Source organism: Tamandua tetradactyla, chromosome 3 (assembly GCF_023851605.1).
Source record: "Tamandua tetradactyla isolate mTamTet1 chromosome 3, mTamTet1.pri, whole genome shotgun sequence".
Classification (NCBI taxonomy): Eukaryota; Metazoa; Chordata; class Mammalia; order Pilosa; family Myrmecophagidae; genus Tamandua; species Tamandua tetradactyla.
Window position 1 is genome coordinate 182,004,662 of NC_135329.1, and position 20,433 is coordinate 182,025,094.

Genomic DNA, 20,433 nt, shown 5'->3' on the forward strand with positions numbered 1-20,433 from the left:
ACGAATGAAGTGGAACTGTCACTGGAGGGAAAATAATTAACAGTTTTGTTGCTGATTTAACAGTTACCATTTTAAGCAAAAATTAGAATTATGGAAAAGTTGTATTCACCATTATAAACTTGATAGATAGCTTTCCAAATCTTAAACACTTTTTTAAAGAGGTTAGTGGTAATATTAATAATGTTATATTTAAATATTGTATAATGAGATGGGCCAACATTGGCAGATTTAATATAGCTGAGTGGACTAATATTTTCCAAATAATCAATGAATGATGCTACCAAACCATGCCAAGAGCCATTCAAAGAGCACAATAGAACACTAGATTTTAATGAAAGAGTGTGAAATAAATATGGTTTCAGGTTTATCCTTTAAGAAACTACCATTCATCATATTTTAGTGTAGTACCAAGGAAGAATATGCCCTATTATCTGAAAAGGTTATTAAAATACTTTTCTCTTTTACAACTATAAATCTGTGTGTGTGGATTTTCTTCATAAACCTCAACCAAAATAATATCTTGCAACAGATTGAATGCAGAAGCAGATGTGAGAATCCAGCTGTCTTTTTAATTCTCAACATTGAAGAGATGTGCAAGACAGGGCCATTCATATCACTACATTTTGGGAGGAATAAATGAGTTCATTATTTTATCATAAATTGATCAATAAATTTTATTATTTTATTTTAAATTAATCAGTAAATTTTAAAACAATTTCTAAGTTTTAATTTTAATTATGGTAAATACCCCACAGAAAGAAAAGCTCCTTGGGGGCTCTCAAATTTTTTTTAAGAATGTAAAGATCCAAATGTTTAGGTACCAATTCTATAAATATCCCTTTTGCCGAGAACCATTGCTTCTAAATGACACCCATACTGCTCTCTCCCATTGGCCCTATCTCCATGAAAGAGAAGGAAATAATCCGGAGGATGGAAGGGGAAGACAGTCCAGGTTTGGGGAGAAGAGGGTAAGGGAAGAGTCTCATCAAATTCAAGCATGAAGCTTCAGGCTGCAGCCCTCCCTGGGCCAGAGGACTGGAGGTCTGACTTCCAGATGGTCCAGATGGCCAATGCCTCACATACTTTATACCTGTAGGTCCAGTCCCATCTGGTGTAGACTGGTCCACAGAAGATTCTGGTTGGTTGTAAGTTTCTGAATCTTTGTTTCAAATCTACAACTTAGTTCTTCCAGGGAGCCGTAGATTGCTGGCATCTTGTCTTTGCATTGGCTTAACTATTTTTAAAACGCCTGAATAGAGGACATGATTTGAGAGAGTTGGAAGAACAAGAGGCCAGCACACTAGTCTAGGTAGGCCAGACTACCTAGAGCCTTAGGAAACGTACTCCAAAACTACCTTTGGGAGCAGATGCTGAAGAAGCTTGTGCCTTGAATATTATCTAACATTAACAAATACTATTTTTTTTTTTTTTGGCTTAACAACAGGAATTTATTGGCTCATGGTTTAGGAGTCTTGAAGTCCAAAATCAAGTCATGACGAGGCTGTACTGTGCTTTCTCCTGGACTCCATACCATTTGGCTGATGGTGGTCCCCCATCACATGGCACTGTCCTGGGAATCCTCCTTTCTCTGCCTTTGACTCCTGGTTTGTCTTTTTTTTTTCCAGCAATCATACTCATCTATTAAACCATACCTTTTCTGTACAACTCCACCATTACCCCTGATGTTTCTCCCACTCTTTGGGGGTATATGGGATATGCCTGTTCTAACACTTTCATGTTGGAAGGGGCTGTCAGTTGCATGGGGTAGGAAGATGGAACTAGCTGATGTTCTGGAGTGGCTGGGCCCTCTATAACCAATATCATTTTATACCGCTTGACTCTTCACCACACACAGCTGTCCTTTTATCCATGACAGATCCAATTCCACTGAAAATTTCATTTATTTAGAGGCATTTTAGAAAGCTCACCATGCATGTTATGGATTACTTTTGACGCATAGCTTCAATGATTACTTAAATCTGAATATTGACTATCTCCATTATTGTTTTGTTTAGGCAAACTCCATTTCAAATGATAGTATTAATGGTATGGCCACAGGAAAACACCGAAGAGAAAGAACAATGATTCAGTTCATAAATTGTAGGCCTGCTTTGGTTTTTCTTCCCAAGTCTAGTATTCATTGATTTAAAGAATGAACCAAGCAGTCAGGGTAATTCTTTTAAAACAAAAGTCTGATCAAATAAGATTATATATCTCCTCAAAACTCTCCAATGGTTCCTTTCTTTACTTAGAGTAACCCGAAGTCCTTAAACAGGTTGAGAAGATCCTACAAAATGACTCTAGAAGATGGGTAAGACCCCCTTACCTCTCCAACCTCATCTGCATTCTCCTCCTTTCCTTATCTTCCTATGGCCACACAGAGCTCTTCCCTGTTCTTTGAACACACCAGAAATGTTCTCCCATCAGGGACTTTGCACTTTCATCATTTCCCTCTGCCTGGAACCCTCCTTCCTCCTTCAGGTTCCTGCTCAGCTTGCTCACTCTCCTACTTCAAGTCTTTGCTCACATGCTCCATTTACAGTGAGGCCCTCCCTGACTACCTTATTTGAAATTGCAAACCACAACCACAACCTTTCTCTCGGCATCTCCTATCCCCTGTCCTGCTTTATTTGTCTTCTAATTGCTGCCGAGTTTGAAGAGATCTGAGATTTTGGCTTTGTCTCCAGTCTTCAAACTTCAGGGTATTCATAGTATCTGGCATACTACATGTATTATTTATTATTTTACTTATGGGCTTATTGTCTCTTCATTCCTACTAGAATATAAGTTGCACAAAGGCAAGTTTCTTCCCTCCTCTTTTGATTGTATTCCCAGGCCCACGCTTAGAACAATCTCTGGCATAGTTGACATACAATCAAAACTGACTAAATAAAGTGAAGTTTTATTCTTTGATCAGTGCTGTTGGCATATGAAAGTACATTTCATCCCCCTGGCATGAAATACAACAACATTTACGCATGTTAGCACCTTTGAAATTCCTAATTCTGTAGGGCCCTGAAAAGGTCTTGGGATTTAGTTTGGGCTCTCATGCAAAGCAGGAGTCCTCTAAAAGACAGCCTTCAAACTTTCAGACAGTCAAACACAGGTGAAACAAGTCTGACTCTAAAAAATCTTGATCGTAATTAGAGTTTCAAGTAGATCATTATGATGGAATTTCTGAGAGGAGAGACCCCAGGAGTTTTACCCAGTAGACAATACAGAAATATTCCCAGAAAGCCTCTGTAGAAAGTATTTTCTGTAACGTTTTGTGCTTGCAGGAACCACGTTTTGTCCACAATCCCATCCACTTCCCCCTCTCTGGCTTACCCACCATTTTTGAACAACTAGAGGGCACGTGTCACCCATCCTTCCACAATCCAGGTGAAAATAGTGAGAGCTCTATTAGGAGCAGAGATCTATTCTTACTCTGCCTTTTTTTAAAGGAGTGATTCTCATGGACTATTTATGGTGGACACAACTCACCAGAGTGCTAACATTTCCAGCAACTGAGAGCCCAGTACTTTCCACGCAAATATCCACTATGAACAACAGCTCAGATTATTTAATGATAATTCCTCTCAAATGATCTGAAATCTGCATTTCTAAACTTTCAACGTATGTGTAGTTGTGCTTTACAAAGCTAAGCAGCTTGAATGTATCATCTATTCGGGCTTCAAATGGAACACAAACACTCCTAAACCAAGTCTCCCATGCACAGAACATTATCTTCCTTGATTGGTGTCTGTTAAGAGGAGAGTAACAAATAGATAGCTAGTGAATGAATGGCATCCCTTCTGTTAAAGTAGTCTGGGATTGCATTGCTTTATTTTTAACATGATTTTATTGATATATATTTACATACCATACAATCATCCAAAGCGTAAAATCAGTGGTTCACCGTATCATCATATAGTTGTGCATTCATCACCACAACAATTTTAAAATATTTTCATTACTTCCCCCAAAAAAACATATAAAAATAACAAAAATAAAAAAGAAGACCCGAAACATCCCATACCCTTATCACCCCCTATTATTTATTTATTTTTTGTCCTTAATTTTTTAAATTCATCTGTCCCTATACTGGATAAAGGGTGTGTCCAACCACAAGATTTACACAATCACATGGTCACACTGTAAAAGTTATTTAGCTATACAATCATCTGCAAGAAACAAGGCTACTGGACTACAGTTCAATAGTTTCAGGTATTTCCTTCCATCTATTCTTATACATTAAAATCTAAAAAGGGATATCTATATAATGCATAAGAATAACCTCAAGAATGACCTCTTCCCTCTATTTGAAACCTCTTAGCACTGAAACTTTGTTTCATTTCTCTTTCCCCTTTTTGTCAAGAATGCTTTCCCAATCCCACCATGCCAGGGCCAGGCCCATCCCTGGGAGTCATGTCCCACATTGCCCTGGGAGTCATGTCCCACATAGGGAGAAGGGCAGTGGGTTTACCTGCTGAGTTGGCTTTGAGAAACAACCCACATTTGCACAGCAAAAGAGGTTCTCTGGGGCGTGATTTTAGGCTTAATTATAAGTAGGCTTAGCTTCTCATCTGCAGGAATAAGTTTCATAAGGGTAAGCTTGGCCTGTTAAATTGGTAGTCCCTGATGCTTGCAAGAATATCTGAAATTCCCCAGGTGAGGAAGTTTAATAGTTTCACATTTTCCCTCAGTCCTGCAATGGGGTTTTGCAAATACCTCTTTATTCTCTGCCCAAATTACTCTGGAATGTATCGGGGTATCACACTAACCTGTACGAACCAAAAAGATCTTACTCCCTAGTCAAGGGTCATGTAATTATTGTGTTCAAATAAACTGACCAAACAAGTTAATTTAGATAGTGTGCTACAGAAGATATAAATTTCTGCATTGCTTTTGAAGTCATCAGTGATGTGATATTGGCTATTATTGAATTTGAACAGATAACTATATATCTCAGGTCTTTCCCATAATATTTGTTATGAAGCTGTCTTTCCTTTCCTCTTAAAATTTGCTTTGCTTTTCAAATTAATTGTTCCACTGTTTCATACTTGTGGTAGTTAGATTCAGTTGTTAACTTGGCCAGGGGAGCATACCTAGTTCTGTTGCTGTGGACATGAGCTAATGGTCGTGAACCTCATCTGTTGCTGATTTACATCTGCAGTCCGCTAGGAGGCGTGTCTGCTGCAATGAATGATGGTTGACTTAATTGGCTGGTGCTTAAATAAGAGAGTGCAAGGTAGCACAGACCAAGCTGCTCAGCAATCCTCATCTCAGCACTTGCAGCTCAGCCCAGGCCTTTGGAGATGCAGAAAGAAGTCACCCCGGGGAAAGTTGTTGGAACCCAGGGGCCTGGAGAGAAGGCCAGCAGAGACCATCCTGTGCCTTCCATGTAAGAAAGAGCCTCAGTGGAAAGTCAGCTGCCTTTCCTCTGAAGAACTAACAAAATAAATCCCCTTTTATTAAAAGCCAATCCGTCTCTGGTGTGTTGCATTCTGGCAGCTAACAAACTAGAACAATACTATCAAAATCTTCAGTGATTTCAAAATCTTCAGAATCAGTGATCCATGATTCTGTCATTCAGCTTATTACCTATTCCTACCAGCGCCATGTCATGCACGCATTTGCAGTTTTATTCAAATCACTGATTAAAATGATGGCACTGATGGATGGTGCCTCCAGTTTGGGTCAGCCTTATCCTTTAGTATACTTTGTAGCAGTGAATGCTTTATCAGGGATACCAATGATGCACATAGTGGGCATTGATTATATAAGAAGGAATAATTAAATTTAAATAATTACTTTAAGAATTAAGATTTTAAAAATTGTTTCAAATTTCCTTTTCTATCTCTGTTTTAAGTTTCAAAATTGCCTTTTTGTTGCTATACTCTTCCTTTAACGTTATTTCTGAACTTGTTCCTTGTTTTTCTAATAATATCAGAAATATAAAAAATTTCAACATTTGAATTATTTTCATACTTTAAAGTTATTATGCTTCTTTTCATGAGTGCTTGCGATATATCCAGATAAATTCGTGATGAAAGAATTTTTAAAATTCTCTTTCATACAGTTTTATGGTGAAGCACATCTCACTATATACATACACATGGAATCTTTAATTTTTTGAGCATCTACTACAAATCAAGCACTCTGCCTGAAAACAAGGTCTCCCTCAGCAAAACTAGGGGGTCAGGAATTCTGTCTTAAAAGGAATGACAAGAGGAGAAAGGAGCTTAAGGAATGACTAGTTACCTAAGACACAGTAAAGATGACAGCTTGAAGCAACCTAATAAATCTGGTAGGAAGTTAGATGCACATTGGAGAAAGTGTATTGATGTCTTTAGAGGCAGGTAAAACAAACAAACAACACAAGAATCAATGCTTCACTGAAAGTGTTTAAACAACATCCAGGGAATACAACCAGGCTATTAAAAGTTAAATCTTAAAATAAGCAGATGATTTTTGTTTTGTTTAACTACTTGAATAGAGTTAAAGTCCCATTTAACCTTTACACTGGGATCATATGATTTCTCTGCTTAAGGAATTCTTTCCCAATAAAAAAAAAAAAGAGCATGGTAAAACCTTTGTAGAAAATGTTCCCATGAAAGCAATGGAAAATGTTCTGGAGCACTAGAAGGAAAAAATCTGAGATGATGGTATAGTATGGTAGCCCATGACAAACTCTGGGATTTGTCCTGTAACTACTTGTTGAAGAGTGCTTTGAAAACTACTGCTTTGCATATATGTTATATTATACAATTAAAAAAAGTTGGGAAAAAAAAGCAATGGGATGTGCTATTGATTAGTCTGTGCTGTCAGTTTTGTGCATACACAGTGGTTCCCACCTTCTTTCCTTCTGGAGAGCACTGATGGGTTCACGCGTCCTCCGCAGTCCACTCCTAATGCTGACCATGGTCTAGAGAAGCAAGAAATAGAGAAAACACGTTTTCGGTTTGAATTTAACCCGTATTTCTAACAATTCATCATAAGAGCATATTTCAATGATAATTTGCAAAGAAAACTAGGGCTGTTTCAAAAAAGTGTTCTGGTGTTTGAGTTACCACGTCCGTACATGATGCAGATGTTCGTATGTTCAAAGTCCAGCCACATAATCGGATGCGGACACAATAGCTCTCTTCTAAGAAATTAAAGCATAAAATAGAGTTTTAAGTTATAAAAAAGTCAGCCACAATAATCTTTTGTCTGAGCTAGGTTGCAGCCCTGAACTTCTCCTTTCCAAAGGCACCTATAAAAAGCAGTTGGAGGGCTGGCGACCCTGGTGCAGTGGCAGAGTTCTCGCCTGCCATGCCAGAGGCCCGGGTTCAATCCCCAGTGCTTGCCCATGCAAAAAAAAAAAAAAAAAAAAAAACATGCAGTCGGATCACTGTCACTTAGCGCAGCAAGTCTCTGACTTCTTCCTTCCATCTTCTACTTAAACCTGTATTGCCATTGCTTCCTGCTTGGATGTACCCTTTGAATAATCCCTTCTCTTTGAATTCACCAGGTCTGTTTGAATTAGTAGTAGTAAGCCTGGCTCTGACTCCGGGTTTCTCTCATGAACTGCAACCCAAAGGCAAGTGTGGACCTGACACATCCTGGCCCACGGCTCCCACTCTGGATGGAATATTGGATTTCATTACTCTGTAAGCATCTCCGGATACATTCTACAGCTTCTCTCCTCCCTGGAAATGATCTGAAGTAGGGCTGGGTACCTGAAATTTGGCTCCCATTTGTCCCTAGGAACAGCCTGGAAGAGGGAGAGGGAAGGCAAGCAGAAGTCACATTGTAACGGCATCTGTGGTCCCTCTGAGTGACCTCTGCCTGCTGCCTCTTCATTCACGTAATCAAACAGTTCTACCGCTTGGTACAGCCGTTGAGTCAGTGACCGTTATATTATTAATATGAAAAAAATCTTTAAAAGTTGTTTTACCTCAGCACTATCATATGGTCCGTACTATTCTGCAACTTGAGGAGCATTTCAGGTTGGCACCTACAGACCTGCCATGTTCTTTCTAACCGCTGACTGCTGCAGAATAGGTTCCCTGGCTTAGTCAGCCATTCCCAACTGAGAGACATTAGATCGCTTTCCATTTATTTTCTAAATGATAAGCCACGCTGCCCTGAACAAAGCTGTACTTGCCTCTTTGTACATATGTGCAGGGTTCTTGGGTTTCAGTTTAATAGATACAATTCCTTTGTCCTCTTTGTGTACATGTGGACGACACACAAACATATATACACACAAACACACACACAAATGTATGTTTGAAAATGTATAGAAAATCAGACCTTAGCTGGAAATCGTGGTCGAAAAGGACTTAATTTTTACCTGTAAAATTTTAACTTTTTATAAAGCAAACTGATTCATATCGTAGTTGTATAATTAAAAATGTTTATAAAAAAACAAATTAAAAACTGTACTATATATGTAGGAAAGGATGTAGGAACTTTAATAATGAAAAAAAAAGAGGTAAGAGGGAGGAAAAAGGAAAATGAAATAAAGGAGGGAAACCGAAAAACCTTTTTAAATGTTTTCCTTCAGAATCAATAAACGTTAGAGTGAAAAAAAATCTACATGTGGAAATGTCTTTTCTTCCTCTTTTATTTCAAGCAGGAAAAATGAATAAAATGATAAGTACCTTTTTTAGCAATTAATTTGAAAATCTTGATGAGGCAGATAATTTTCTTGAAAAAATCCTCCCAAGTGGGCCGCCTGCTCTCTGCCGAGCACTCCAGCAGGTGGCGCTGCCGAGCGTCTTCTAGGCGCTGGGGCGGCCGCAGCCGCGATTCGAGCGTGCACAGACACGAAGAACGTGACGCCGCCGCAGCTACAGCGGCAACTCGTTACCCGGCAGTCGCAAGACTTGCGCTCCACTCGCAGTTCTCCCGGGTGCAATTGCAATATGAGAACTCGGATTTCTCTTTGATGATTGGGAAGTATTACTGACTGTACTAGGTATAATAATTAAGGGAAAGCCTACAAGTGCAGTGATAGCTGAGGTCAAATAACTGATTTAAACGTTTTTTGCAGAATGTACACATTTAAAAAATCAGGAAAGCATTTCTACTTTTTTTTCGTGTGTGTGGGGGGGGAGGTATGGGCAGAGCACCGGGAATTGAACCCGGGTCTCTGGCATGGCAGGCGAGAATTCTGCCACTGAGCCACCATCGTACCACCCTCTCTATTCTTTTTAATGAAGAAATTTCATTGGGATTTTTTTTTTTTTTTTTTTTTTTACGTTCTCTCCCTCTTTCACTTCCCTGGCTCATCGCTTTCTTCTTAAAATTCCTGAACATTTTCCTGTAGCTATGGATGCACTGTTTTTCTCCTCTCCCACTTTTTAAATAACCTCAAATCCTAGGACACTGTGTTGGCAAATTAAGTAAATCCCTGTGGGCAGGGCAGAAGAAGGCCTGACTTCTAAGTAAGTTATATTCAGAAGTCCTCAGTGGAGGTTTCTTATCTGCGGGCACTGGGTCAATTTAAAGGTGTCAATTGAATGAAGCCCACTTCTAGGATGTAGGCTTAGGAAAGATCCCCTCAAAGCTGAGCTTTGTCCACTGAAGCACTGAACAGTACAGTCATTGGTTGCACATCAGAGGGGACACGTTATTGGAGTAAGAATTCTCAACTATTGGTTATCAGCAGATAGCTGAAAATTCACACTACAAGTCAATGAGGATAGGTTTTGTGTCTCCTAAGGGACTTCACTAAAAATCTTCTACTGTATGCACAAAGAAGCAATGGAAATTATACTGTAATTAATCGTGTGTGGGAGTACACCACTGATGCTACTAATTCATACTTACTACCTGGATAGAAACTTACCATGGACTTTATCCTTGCATACATCAGATTGACCTGGTCTGCCCTACTCTTTGGAAAAAAACTGTGCAATTGATTATAATAAATAGACCAAAGACTGGCCAGTCGTTATATATTTTCAGACTATTACAGGTTTTTCTGAACGGATATTTGATTTGATTTTTTGAGACATTATTCTTTTGGGGTAAAAGGTGAGCATGTTTGATTCGAATTAAGGTAGAAATTTCAAGACTTGAAAAAATGAATAAAATGATAAGTACCTTTCTTAGCAATTAATTTGAAAATCTTGATAAGGCAGATAATTTTCTCAAAAAATAAATTACTTTACTTGACTTAACCACTAAACTTGAGCAAATAGAAATTTTTTTTCTAAATATTACTCCAGTGCCCTAAGGTTTTACTCCTGAATTCTAGCACGTAGTGCTAGAAACAAATAGTTCCTATAACTATTTGTTTCAAAACCCAAGAAAGATGAAAAATGGCCCAGTTGTTTAAAGTAACTGTGAAAGCTCAGAGGGACAGAGATAGCCTTTGGGGGTGGGGGGCTGGGAGAGAAACTATTCTGATTCATAAATGTTTCAATTAAATAGACTATGAACAAATAAATTTAAAGGATAACTAAAGAATAACCTACCCCAAACAAGTATAGCTCTTATTTCCAGCAATTCCAAAAATGCTTCTATTAGGGAATCTTTTAAGAAAATACTCCAATGAGAGGAATGTGATGCCAAAAAGGGATTTAAAATAAGCACATTCAAAATCATTTCTCATTGCACACAACAGAACACCTTATTTTTTCAACCTAGGAAAAGAATACTTCTTCCATATTAAAAAGAAATCATAAACCAACAGTTACAATTTTGCAGTAAATATGAAAAACTTCAAAAATGTTTCCAGTTTTCATTCCGGTAATTCCACTTAAAGAAATATATCTTAAAGAAAAAATTGGGGAACTGTATACAAAGAATTATATACAAAAATTTCAACTGCAAAGTTTACAATTATAGTAAAAACTGGAAACTACACAAATATCCAATAATAGAGGCATGGGTAAATACATAATGGTGAGTCTATTTACATGACAATTTTGCTACCATTAAAATGATTTTCAAGAATTTTAATGACAACGGAAAGTGTTCACACTGTAATTTATACAGATATAGATCTATATACTCAATGTATTTGCAGTATGACCTAAACTATATTAAAATGTTTACAGAGGAGGGAATGCACCAAAATGTTAACAGAAGTTATATCTTGGATTGTGTGTAATTTAACTTTTGTTCTTTACTTTCCAAATTTTCTATAATAAATATGCATCACTTTTATGATTGGAAATAAAATTTTATTTAAAAAAATATGTTCCTAGATTTCAACCTGATCACATTAGCATCTTGAAATTATTCCCAGACTAAGGAATGGCTCACTGAACCTCGCTGCTATATTACGAAATGGTCCAGATTAATTATGCATTAACAAGCGTTCCTTTTCCTTTCAGATAGGCTTACCTGATGAAGTGGGCTGCTGTCATTAGTTTGCTGAGCTTGAGATATTCTTTCAGGTTTTTGTTTGGAGGTCTTTGCGACTGCTGTTTCCGTTGAACAAGGTGGACTTAGATTTGCTGGTACTTTAGAGCTATTGTACTGAATGGTGAGCCTGTTACAGAGTTTCACAAAAGGTTAAGCAATTTATTTATTTACTTACTTACTTATTTATTTTTGCATGCACAGGCACCGGGAAATGAACCTGGGTCTCTGGCATGGCAGACGAGAACTCTGTCTGCTGAGCCACTGTCGCCCGCCCAGGCTAAGCAATTTTTAATTCATAGGTATAAAACTGAGAGAAGTCTTTTATAGAAAAAAATATATCAGATGTTGAAATCAATACTCTACAAATAGCAATAAAGTAGCCCATTTTTTTTCTCTGTGCTCTTCTCCAGAGACTATTTAGTTGATAGAGCCAATCAGCCAATAATAGGAATGAAAATTCTATTTTCCTCCCCCTTGACAATCTAGAAATGAGAATACAAAGAAATTCCCCCAGGTCATCTTGTTCAGGTCAGATACCAGGCATTCTAAGGGCAGATGTGTGTTTATTATGTCATATCTGAGACGACATAGAATAGACCAGACTGGCTTAAGGTCAGACATATTTCATTTTATATAATTCCACTAATTTTATTCCTTTATTCAAAATGATTTTTAATCATCTTATCATTTCGAGTTATTGGAGATAAAAAAGATGAATCCTAGTCCTTGTCCACAGAGAGGGCATATCTAAAAAACAGACAGATTTCCATTCATTCAGGATATTATGTAATAATTTTACCTGATGCAATGAGAACAAAGGGAAGGAGGCCAAGTTCTGAGGTGCATCTAATAATGTTAAGGGGTGAACATTTGAGTGTAGAAAACAGGGTAATCCATGGTTTCTTTGTTACATTCCTACCCCATCCAAATTAACTTCAGTATCTTGGGTTGTTCCACGCCATTTTCTGTACTCACACGAACATTTACATACATCGAAATACATACTGAACAATTGCTTACACTGACTCAAGAAGAAATAAGGGTCTCAATAGACCAAGCAGTGAAGAGATTGAATCAGTTATCAAAGACCTTTCAACAAAGAAAAGCCCATGGCTAGATGGTTTTCCTGGTGAATTTTACTTAACATTGCAAGAAGAGTTAACACCAATTATGCTCAAACACTTCCACAAAATTCAAGAGGAGGGAAAACTTCCTAACTCATTCAGGATCTAGCATCAGCCTATAGCAAAGTCTGGGCTCTGTCCCAGGTATGCAAGGGTGGTTCAACATAAGAAAATTACTTAATGTAATATACCATATTAATTTTAAAAAAGGGGGGAAACCACACGGTCATCTCAATTAATGTAGAAAAGGCAAAATCCAGCACTCCTTAATTAAAAATGCTTAGGAAACTATAAGTAGAAGGAGACTTCGCCAACATGATAAAGTGTGTATATGAAAAACCCACAACTAACATCATACTCAATGGTGAAAGACCGAAAAAATTTCCCTCTAAGATCAAAAATAAGGTAGGGATGCCCATCGTTACTGCTGTTAATAAACATTTGCTAGAATGTTTATAAAAACTTAGGCAAAGAAAAGAAAGAAAAAGAGAAAGAGAGAGAGGGATGGAAGGAGAAAGAGAGAGAGAGAGAGAGGAAGGGCAGTCAAACTGGAAAAGAAAAAGTAAAAATTTCCCTATTTGCAGATGACATGAATGGTCCTGGATGTAGAAAATCCTGGAAAATCCACAACAGAGCCACTAGAGCTAATAAATGAATTTAGCAAAGTGGCAGGGTACAAGATCAAACTAAAAAATCAGTAGTGTTTCTACACAGTAGTAATGAACAATCTGAAGTAGAATTCAAGAAAAAAAGTTCTATTTATACCAGAAACTAAAAGAACAAAATATCTAGGAATAAAGTTAACCAAAAATGTAAAAAACCTATACAAACTACAAAACATTGCTAAAAGAAGACATAAATATATGGAAAGACATTTTGTGTTCATCGATTGGAAGACTAAATATTGTTAAGATGAGAACTCTACCCAAAGTGATTCACAGATTCAACACAATCTAAATCAAAATTCTAACCATCTTCTTTGCAGAAATGGAAACGCCAATCATCAAATTTATATGGAAAGGTAAGGAGCCCAAATAGCCAAAACCACCTTGAAAAAAGAGAACAAAGATGGTGTTCTAGTTTGCTAGCTGCCAGAATGCAACACACCAGAGATAGTTTGGCTTTTAATAACGGGATTTATTTCATTAGTTCTTCAGAGGAAAGGCAGCTAACTTTCATCTGAGGTTCTTTCTTACATGGGAAGGTTCAGGGTGATCTCTGCTGGCAGAGATCTCCAGCAGAGATCACCCTGTTCATTGGGTAATGGACACTTGAGTCCTGCGTTCCAAAAACTTTTCCCAGGGTGTTTTCTTTCTGCATCTCCAAAGGCCTGGGCTGAGCTAGTGCTGAGATGAGGCATGCTGAGCTGCTTGGGCTGTGCTGCGTTGCGCTCTCTCATTTAAGCGCCAGCCAATTAAGTCAAACATCATTCATTGCAGCAGGCACACCTCCTAGCTGACTGCAGATGTAATCAGCAACAGATGAGGTTCACGTACCACTGGCTCATGTCCACAGCAACAGAAATAGATGCCTTCACCTGGCCAAGTTGACAACTGAGTCTGACTACCACAGATGGAGAACTCACACTTCCCAATTTTAAAATTTATTAGAAAGCAACAGCAATCAAAACAGCATAGTTCTAATACAAATATAGACATATAGAACAATGGAATAAAACTGAGAGTTCAGAAATCAATCCTCACTTCTATAGCTAATTAGAAGGGTGCCAAGTCCACTTAATGGAGAAAGAATAGTCTCTTTGACAAATGGTGCTGGGACAACTGTAAATCTGTCTTCAGAGAATGAAGGGAACCCCTACCTCACACCATATAGCAAAATTAATGCAAAATGGATCAAAATCCTAAATATAAGAACTCAAATCATAAAAGTCCTAGTAGAAAATGCAGGGAAGCATCTCCAGGACCTTGTATTAGGCAATGGTTTCTTAGAATTGCCATGAGCAATAAAAGAAAAAATTGATTTAAAAAACTTCATCAAAATTTAAAACTTTGATGTATCAAAGGGCTTCATCATGAAAGTGAAAAGACAATGCACAGAATGGGAGAATATATTTGGAAATATCCAATATGGGTTTAATGTCCAAAATATATAAAGAACTCCTACAATTCAACAACAAAAAGACAAATAACCCAATTTAAAAATAGGCAAAAGACTTGAAGACATTTTTCCAAAGAAAATATCTACAAATGGCCAAAAAAAACATATGAAAAAATCCTCAACCTCATTAGCCACTAGGGAAATGCAAACTATCTCACACTCACTACAATGACTATTATTTTTAAAAAATGTATAAATAAGTGTTAGTGAGGATGTGGAGATATAAGTACATTTGTTCATTGCTGGTGCAATCCCACTTCTAAATATATACTCAAAAGAAATGAAAGCAGGGTTTAAAACAGGTATTTTGCACACTGATATTCATAGCAGCATTAGTCACAATTGCCAAAAGATGGAAGCAACTCAAGTGTCCATTACCCAATGAACAGATAAACAAAGTGTATAAAAACACAATTTAATATTACTCAGCTGTAAAAGAAATGAAATTCTGGTACATGCAACAATATGGATGAACCTTGCAGATGTCATGTTGAGTGAAATAAGCCAGATGCATAAGAACAAATATTCTATGATCTCACTGATGTGAATAATTATAATAAACAAATTAATAGATTAGAAAACATTGTACCAGTGCCCAGGTTGAGGTAACGAATGGGGAGTTAATTCTTAATTTGTTTGGGGTGATAGAAATACTCTGGTAATAGATGGTGGAGATGGTAATAAAACATGGTGAATATGGCCGACACCACTGAATAACACATTTGAATATGGTTAAAAGGGGAAATTTTAGGTTATATATATGTTACTAGAATAAAAATTTAGGAAAAAAATCCATAGGACTGTACAATAGAAAAAGTGAACCCTAATGTAAGCAATGGACTATAAATAATAGTACATCAATTATGATAATAGTTCCATGCTACTGCCAAGTGTTAATACTAGGAGGGGGTATATGGGAACTTTGTATTTTCTATACGCTTTTTCTATACACCTGTAACCTCTCTAAAAAAAGCAATGCATATTGGATTTTTAAAAGAAAACAAATGGAATCATTCCATTTACATTATTGTATCACTTGCTTTTTTTCACTTACTATATAATGTTGAATACTTTCTGGTATGATGGATGGGGTTAAAACTTGTTCTTTCAAATAGATTTATTATATTTCATTGTATTATATTGTTCCACCATTTTCCTGCCAGTGAACATTTAGGTTGTTTCTGGTTAGTCACCCTGCCTTCAATGCTGCAGCAAACTTCCTCAGTTACTGTGAAGTGGTACTTTCAGTCTTATAGGGTACATTTCCAAAAAGGTCAAACGTTGAATACATTTTTATGTTTAATAGGTAACACTCTTTGAAAGCCAGTTCCTCCACATGTACACTAGATTCCATCTGCTACTGTCGGCTGAATGACGTTTCTCCAACAGTTCTTCCTTTTCACACCAAATCATTAATTTTCCCGTTTAACTCAATCCCTTCAGCATACAATCGTGCTGTTATTTTTCCCATTAAAACAAAACCTCTGTTACCTCAGTCACCCTTCCACCGATACCATCTCTGTTTCCTTTACAATAAAAATCCTCATTTCATCTCCCATTCTCTCTTAAACTGCCTCTAGTCTGACTTTTGCTTTGACGCAGCTCTACACCTGCTCTTCTTGAGGTTATTGATGATTTTCTCATTGCTGAATCTGAAGGGCAATTCTCACTTGAGCAAGCAGCAGGAGCAGTTGTAATAGACTATACCCTCTTCCTTGAAACACTTTCTTCACTTGTTCTCAAAGATTCCTCACTTTCTTGGTTTTCTTTCCACTGCATTTGTCACCCTTTCTCAGCCTCTTTTACTGGTTTTTCTTTCCTCCCCTATTTCTTAACATAGAGTTTTGCAGGGCTCAGTCCGTGAACTGCTTCTCTTCTCTATTGACATTCATTCCTCAGTGATCTCAACCAAATCTCATGACTTTAAAAACCATATGTGGTTGATTTAATTATACAACCCAATTTAGACATGTTCTTAATCTTAATCTGCATTACTGTGGGTGTGAACCCATTGCAAATAGGACCTTTTGAAGATGTTATTTTTCTTAAATTGAGGCAAACTGCAGGTGGGTCTTAATCTGGAATACTGGAGCCCTTATAAGGGGAAAGGCCATGGGGAGAAGTAGAAAACAAGTGGAAAACAGAAGAGCAGAAGAAAAGAGGGTACCTTGCCATGCTACGGGAAAGCCAAGGAACACCAAAGATTGCCAGAAGCCAGCACCAGAATGCTACAATCTTTGGTAAAAAGCAAACCTTGCCAGTATCTTGATATTAGACTTTTGGACTTCTGGATTTTAAAACTGTAAGCCAATAAATGTTTGTTGTTTCAGCCAAACTATCATGTGGTATTTGTGATAGTGACTCAGGCAAACTAAATCACCACATATATGCCAACAACTCTCAAATTCATTCCCCAGCACAGACCTTTCTCCAGGCCTGAATATATAACTGCCTACTCAACATCTCTACATGGATTTCTAAAAGACATCTCAATCTTTACATCCCAAACTGAACTCTTGATCTTCCTCCACAAACCTACCCACCTACTGCTTGCCCATCTCAGCTGATGGCTACTTCATATTTTTATTTACTATAAAACCACCTTGATCACATAGCTTAGTATAAACTATTTGTATAAGAATAGATCTAAGTATAAGAACATAAATTCTACTAATCAATCCAAGCATATAAAGAACTAATATGTGATTAAATTCATATTTTAATTAGTGGGGAAAAGATAACGTAATGGGATGTCCATCTGAAGAAAAGCAAAACTAGACCCTTACTGAAATAAATTCCAAATGGATTGAAAATGTAAAGAAAGAATCCAAAATGGAAACATTAGAAGGAAATTAGTCAAATATTTTTATGACCTTGTTTCTACTCTTGTCTCCTGTGTAGATTTAATTATGTACACCAATTTATACATGCTCTTAATCTTAATCTGCATTCCTGTGTGTATGAACCCATTGTAAATAGGATCTCTTGTAGATGTTATTTTTAGTGAATGAGGTTAGATCTAATATGGCTTATTGGAGGCCTTTAAGGAAAAAGAAACCAGAAGTCAGAGTCAGAGAAGGCCACAAGGAGAAGGCAGAAGTCAGCAAAACCCAGCAGGGAAAGGAGAGGACATCATTATGTGACTGGAAAGTCAATGAACCCCAAGGATTGCCAGTAAGTCAGCACCAGAGTATTACTGACTTTAAGCATTGCCTGTTGTTGCTTTGATTTTGGGGTCCTCTAGCCTCAAAACCAAGCACCAATAAATTCCCATTGTTTAAGCCAATCCACTGTGTGGTATTTGTCATAGCTGCCTAAGACATCTCCTTTTAGTTCAATATAGTAGCCAGGTTGGTGATTTTATAAGTTAGATCAGCTCTACCCAAAACCCTCCAAAGTTTCCCTATCACACTCAGAATAAAAGCCTATGTCTTCACATTGACCTAGCCAGTCCTTAAAGATATGCCACACCTCCTTAGCTTCCTGACCTCTTTTCTTGAATTGTCTCTTCATTCATTCCCCTCAACAGCACTTGCTCTTCAGTGCTCTGTGGACCTGCCAAGCCCACCACTGTCTTGCACTGGCTATCTACTCTACTTGGAGCAGTTTTATTCAGATATTTGTATGTCTTACTCCCTCAACTCCTTCAAGACTTAGTTCAAAGTCTTCTAACTAAGGTTCATTGTGATCCCCTCTTCCAGTTTGCTAAAGCTGCCAAAATGCAATATACCAGAAATGGATTGACTTTTACAATGGGGATTTATTAGCTTACAAATTTATAGTTCTAAGGCCTTGTAAATGTCCCAGTTAAGGCAGCAGCAGGATGATACATTCTCCGAAGACAGGCTGCTGGCATCTGGGACACTTCTGTCATAAGGGAAGTCACATGGCTGGCTTCTGCTGGTCCTTAGCTCCCAGATTTCATTGCTTTCAGTTTCTGGTTCCAGTGGCTTCCTCTCTGAGTTTGCCTAGGTCCTGTCTTAGCATCTCCAGGTCTTTTTTCTCAATAAGCTTCTCTTTTTTTTAAAAAAAAAAATATTTTTATTGAGAAATATCCACACACATACAGCCCAACCATATTATACAATCAATGGTTCACAATATTATCACATAGTTGTGTATTCTTCACCATGATCCTTTTTAGAACGTTTGTATCACTCCAAAAAAAGCAACAAAAAGAAGAAAAAAGAACTCATACATCCTATACCCCTTATCTCTCATCCCTCCCTCTCACTGACCCACAGTATTTCGATCTACCCAATTTTTACCCTTATCTCCCCCTATTATTTATTTACTTTATCCTATTTTTTTTACTCATTTGTCCATACCCTAGATAAAAGGAGCATCAGACACAAGGTTTTCACAATCAAACAGTAACACTGTAAAAACTATATAATTATACAATCTTCTATGAACTTATCTTAATTTCCTCTTTTATAAAGGACTCCAGAAAGAGGATCAAGATCTACTCCCAATTAGGCAGGTCATATCTCAATCGAAATAACCTAATCGAAAGGTCCCACCCACAATAGGTCTACACCCACAGGAATGGATTAAAAGACCATGGTCTTTTCTGGGGTACATAACAGCTTCAAGCCATCACACCCCCTATTTACATTTGTCACCAACCCTCCCTCCAAGTCTTTAGTCCTCTTACCTGACTCTCCTTTGTTTCTTTTACCTTAGCACTTATAAATTCTAATATAGTAAACAATTCATTTATACCTATTTATAATTGTCTGGTGTCTCCAACAGAATGAAAACTTCCTGAAATCAAAGATATTTGTCTGTTTTATTCACTGATACAATCCAATTGCCTAGAACAGTGAATGAATTATTGAATGACTGAACAAATATTTATCAGATTATGTTCTGAAAAGTCTAAAGCCATTTGTACTTCCACCAAGCTTCAAGAGTTTCTATTTTCTGTCATATTTCCATATTAGCACTGGATGTTGTCACTCATTTTATCTTTGCCATTCTGATAAGGAAAACAATGCTGTATCGTTGTTTCTTTAATTTGCACTTAACTGACCACTAGTGAGGTCAAATATCTTTTTAAAGTCTCTTTCTTTATTAGAGAAGTTTACGGAACAATCATGCATAAAATACAGGATTGCCATATACCACCCTCTTATTAATACCCTGCATTCGTGTGGAATATTTGTTACAATTGATAAAAGCACAGTTTGATAATTGATCTATTGACTATAGTCCATGGTTTAATTTAATGTTCATTGTTTGGATAGTATAGTTCTATGAATTTTTTTAAACTTTTATTTTGTTACTATATATACAAGTTAACATTTCCCTTTTTCATCACATTTAGATATATATATTTCAGTGCTGTTAGTTGCGTTCACAATGTTGTGCTACCATCACCCCAATCCATTACCAGAACATTTCTACCATTCCAAATAGGAACCCAGTACATTTTAAGCCTTAACTGCCCATACCCTAACCTCACCTCATCCCCTGGTAATCCATATTCTAGATTCTGACTCTTTGAGTTTGCTTATTCTAAAAGTTTCAAATTAGTGATATCAAATAATATTTGTTCTTTTGTGTCTGGCCTACTATACTCAACATTATGTCAACATGAGAAAGGTTCATCCATGCCGTTGCATGTATCAGGGCTACAATCTTTTTTACAGCTGACTAATATTCCATTGTATGTAGTGTCAGATTTTGTTTGTCCATTCATCAGTTGATGGACACTTGGGTTGCTTTCCATCTTCGGCAATTGTGAATAATGCTGCTATGAGCGTTGGTGTGCAAATATCTATTCGAGTCTCCTGTTTTCAATTCTTTTTGGTACATACCTAGCAATGGGATTGCCAGGGCA

The 20,433-nt window shown here is 37.2% G+C and overlaps 1 protein-coding gene and 1 long non-coding RNA gene across 2 annotated transcripts in view; both read right to left on the bottom strand.

The window, feature by feature from the left end:
- Window positions 1-20,433, bottom strand: part of DYTN (dystrotelin) — a 60,262-nt gene that overhangs the window by 12,651 nt on the left and 27,178 nt on the right. The window contains 1 exon segment of the mRNA XM_077151791.1: window positions 1,091-1,234. Within this exon segment, the coding sequence (XP_077007906.1) occupies window positions 1,091-1,234 (144 nt within the window).
- On the bottom strand, window positions 4,478-8,785 carry LOC143678018 (uncharacterized). The gene is made up of 3 exons (XR_013173015.1): window positions 8,631-8,785; window positions 6,837-6,907; window positions 4,478-4,565 (listed from the first exon to the last, which is right to left on the bottom strand). It is a non-coding gene; the product is annotated as an uncharacterized LOC143678018 (long non-coding RNA).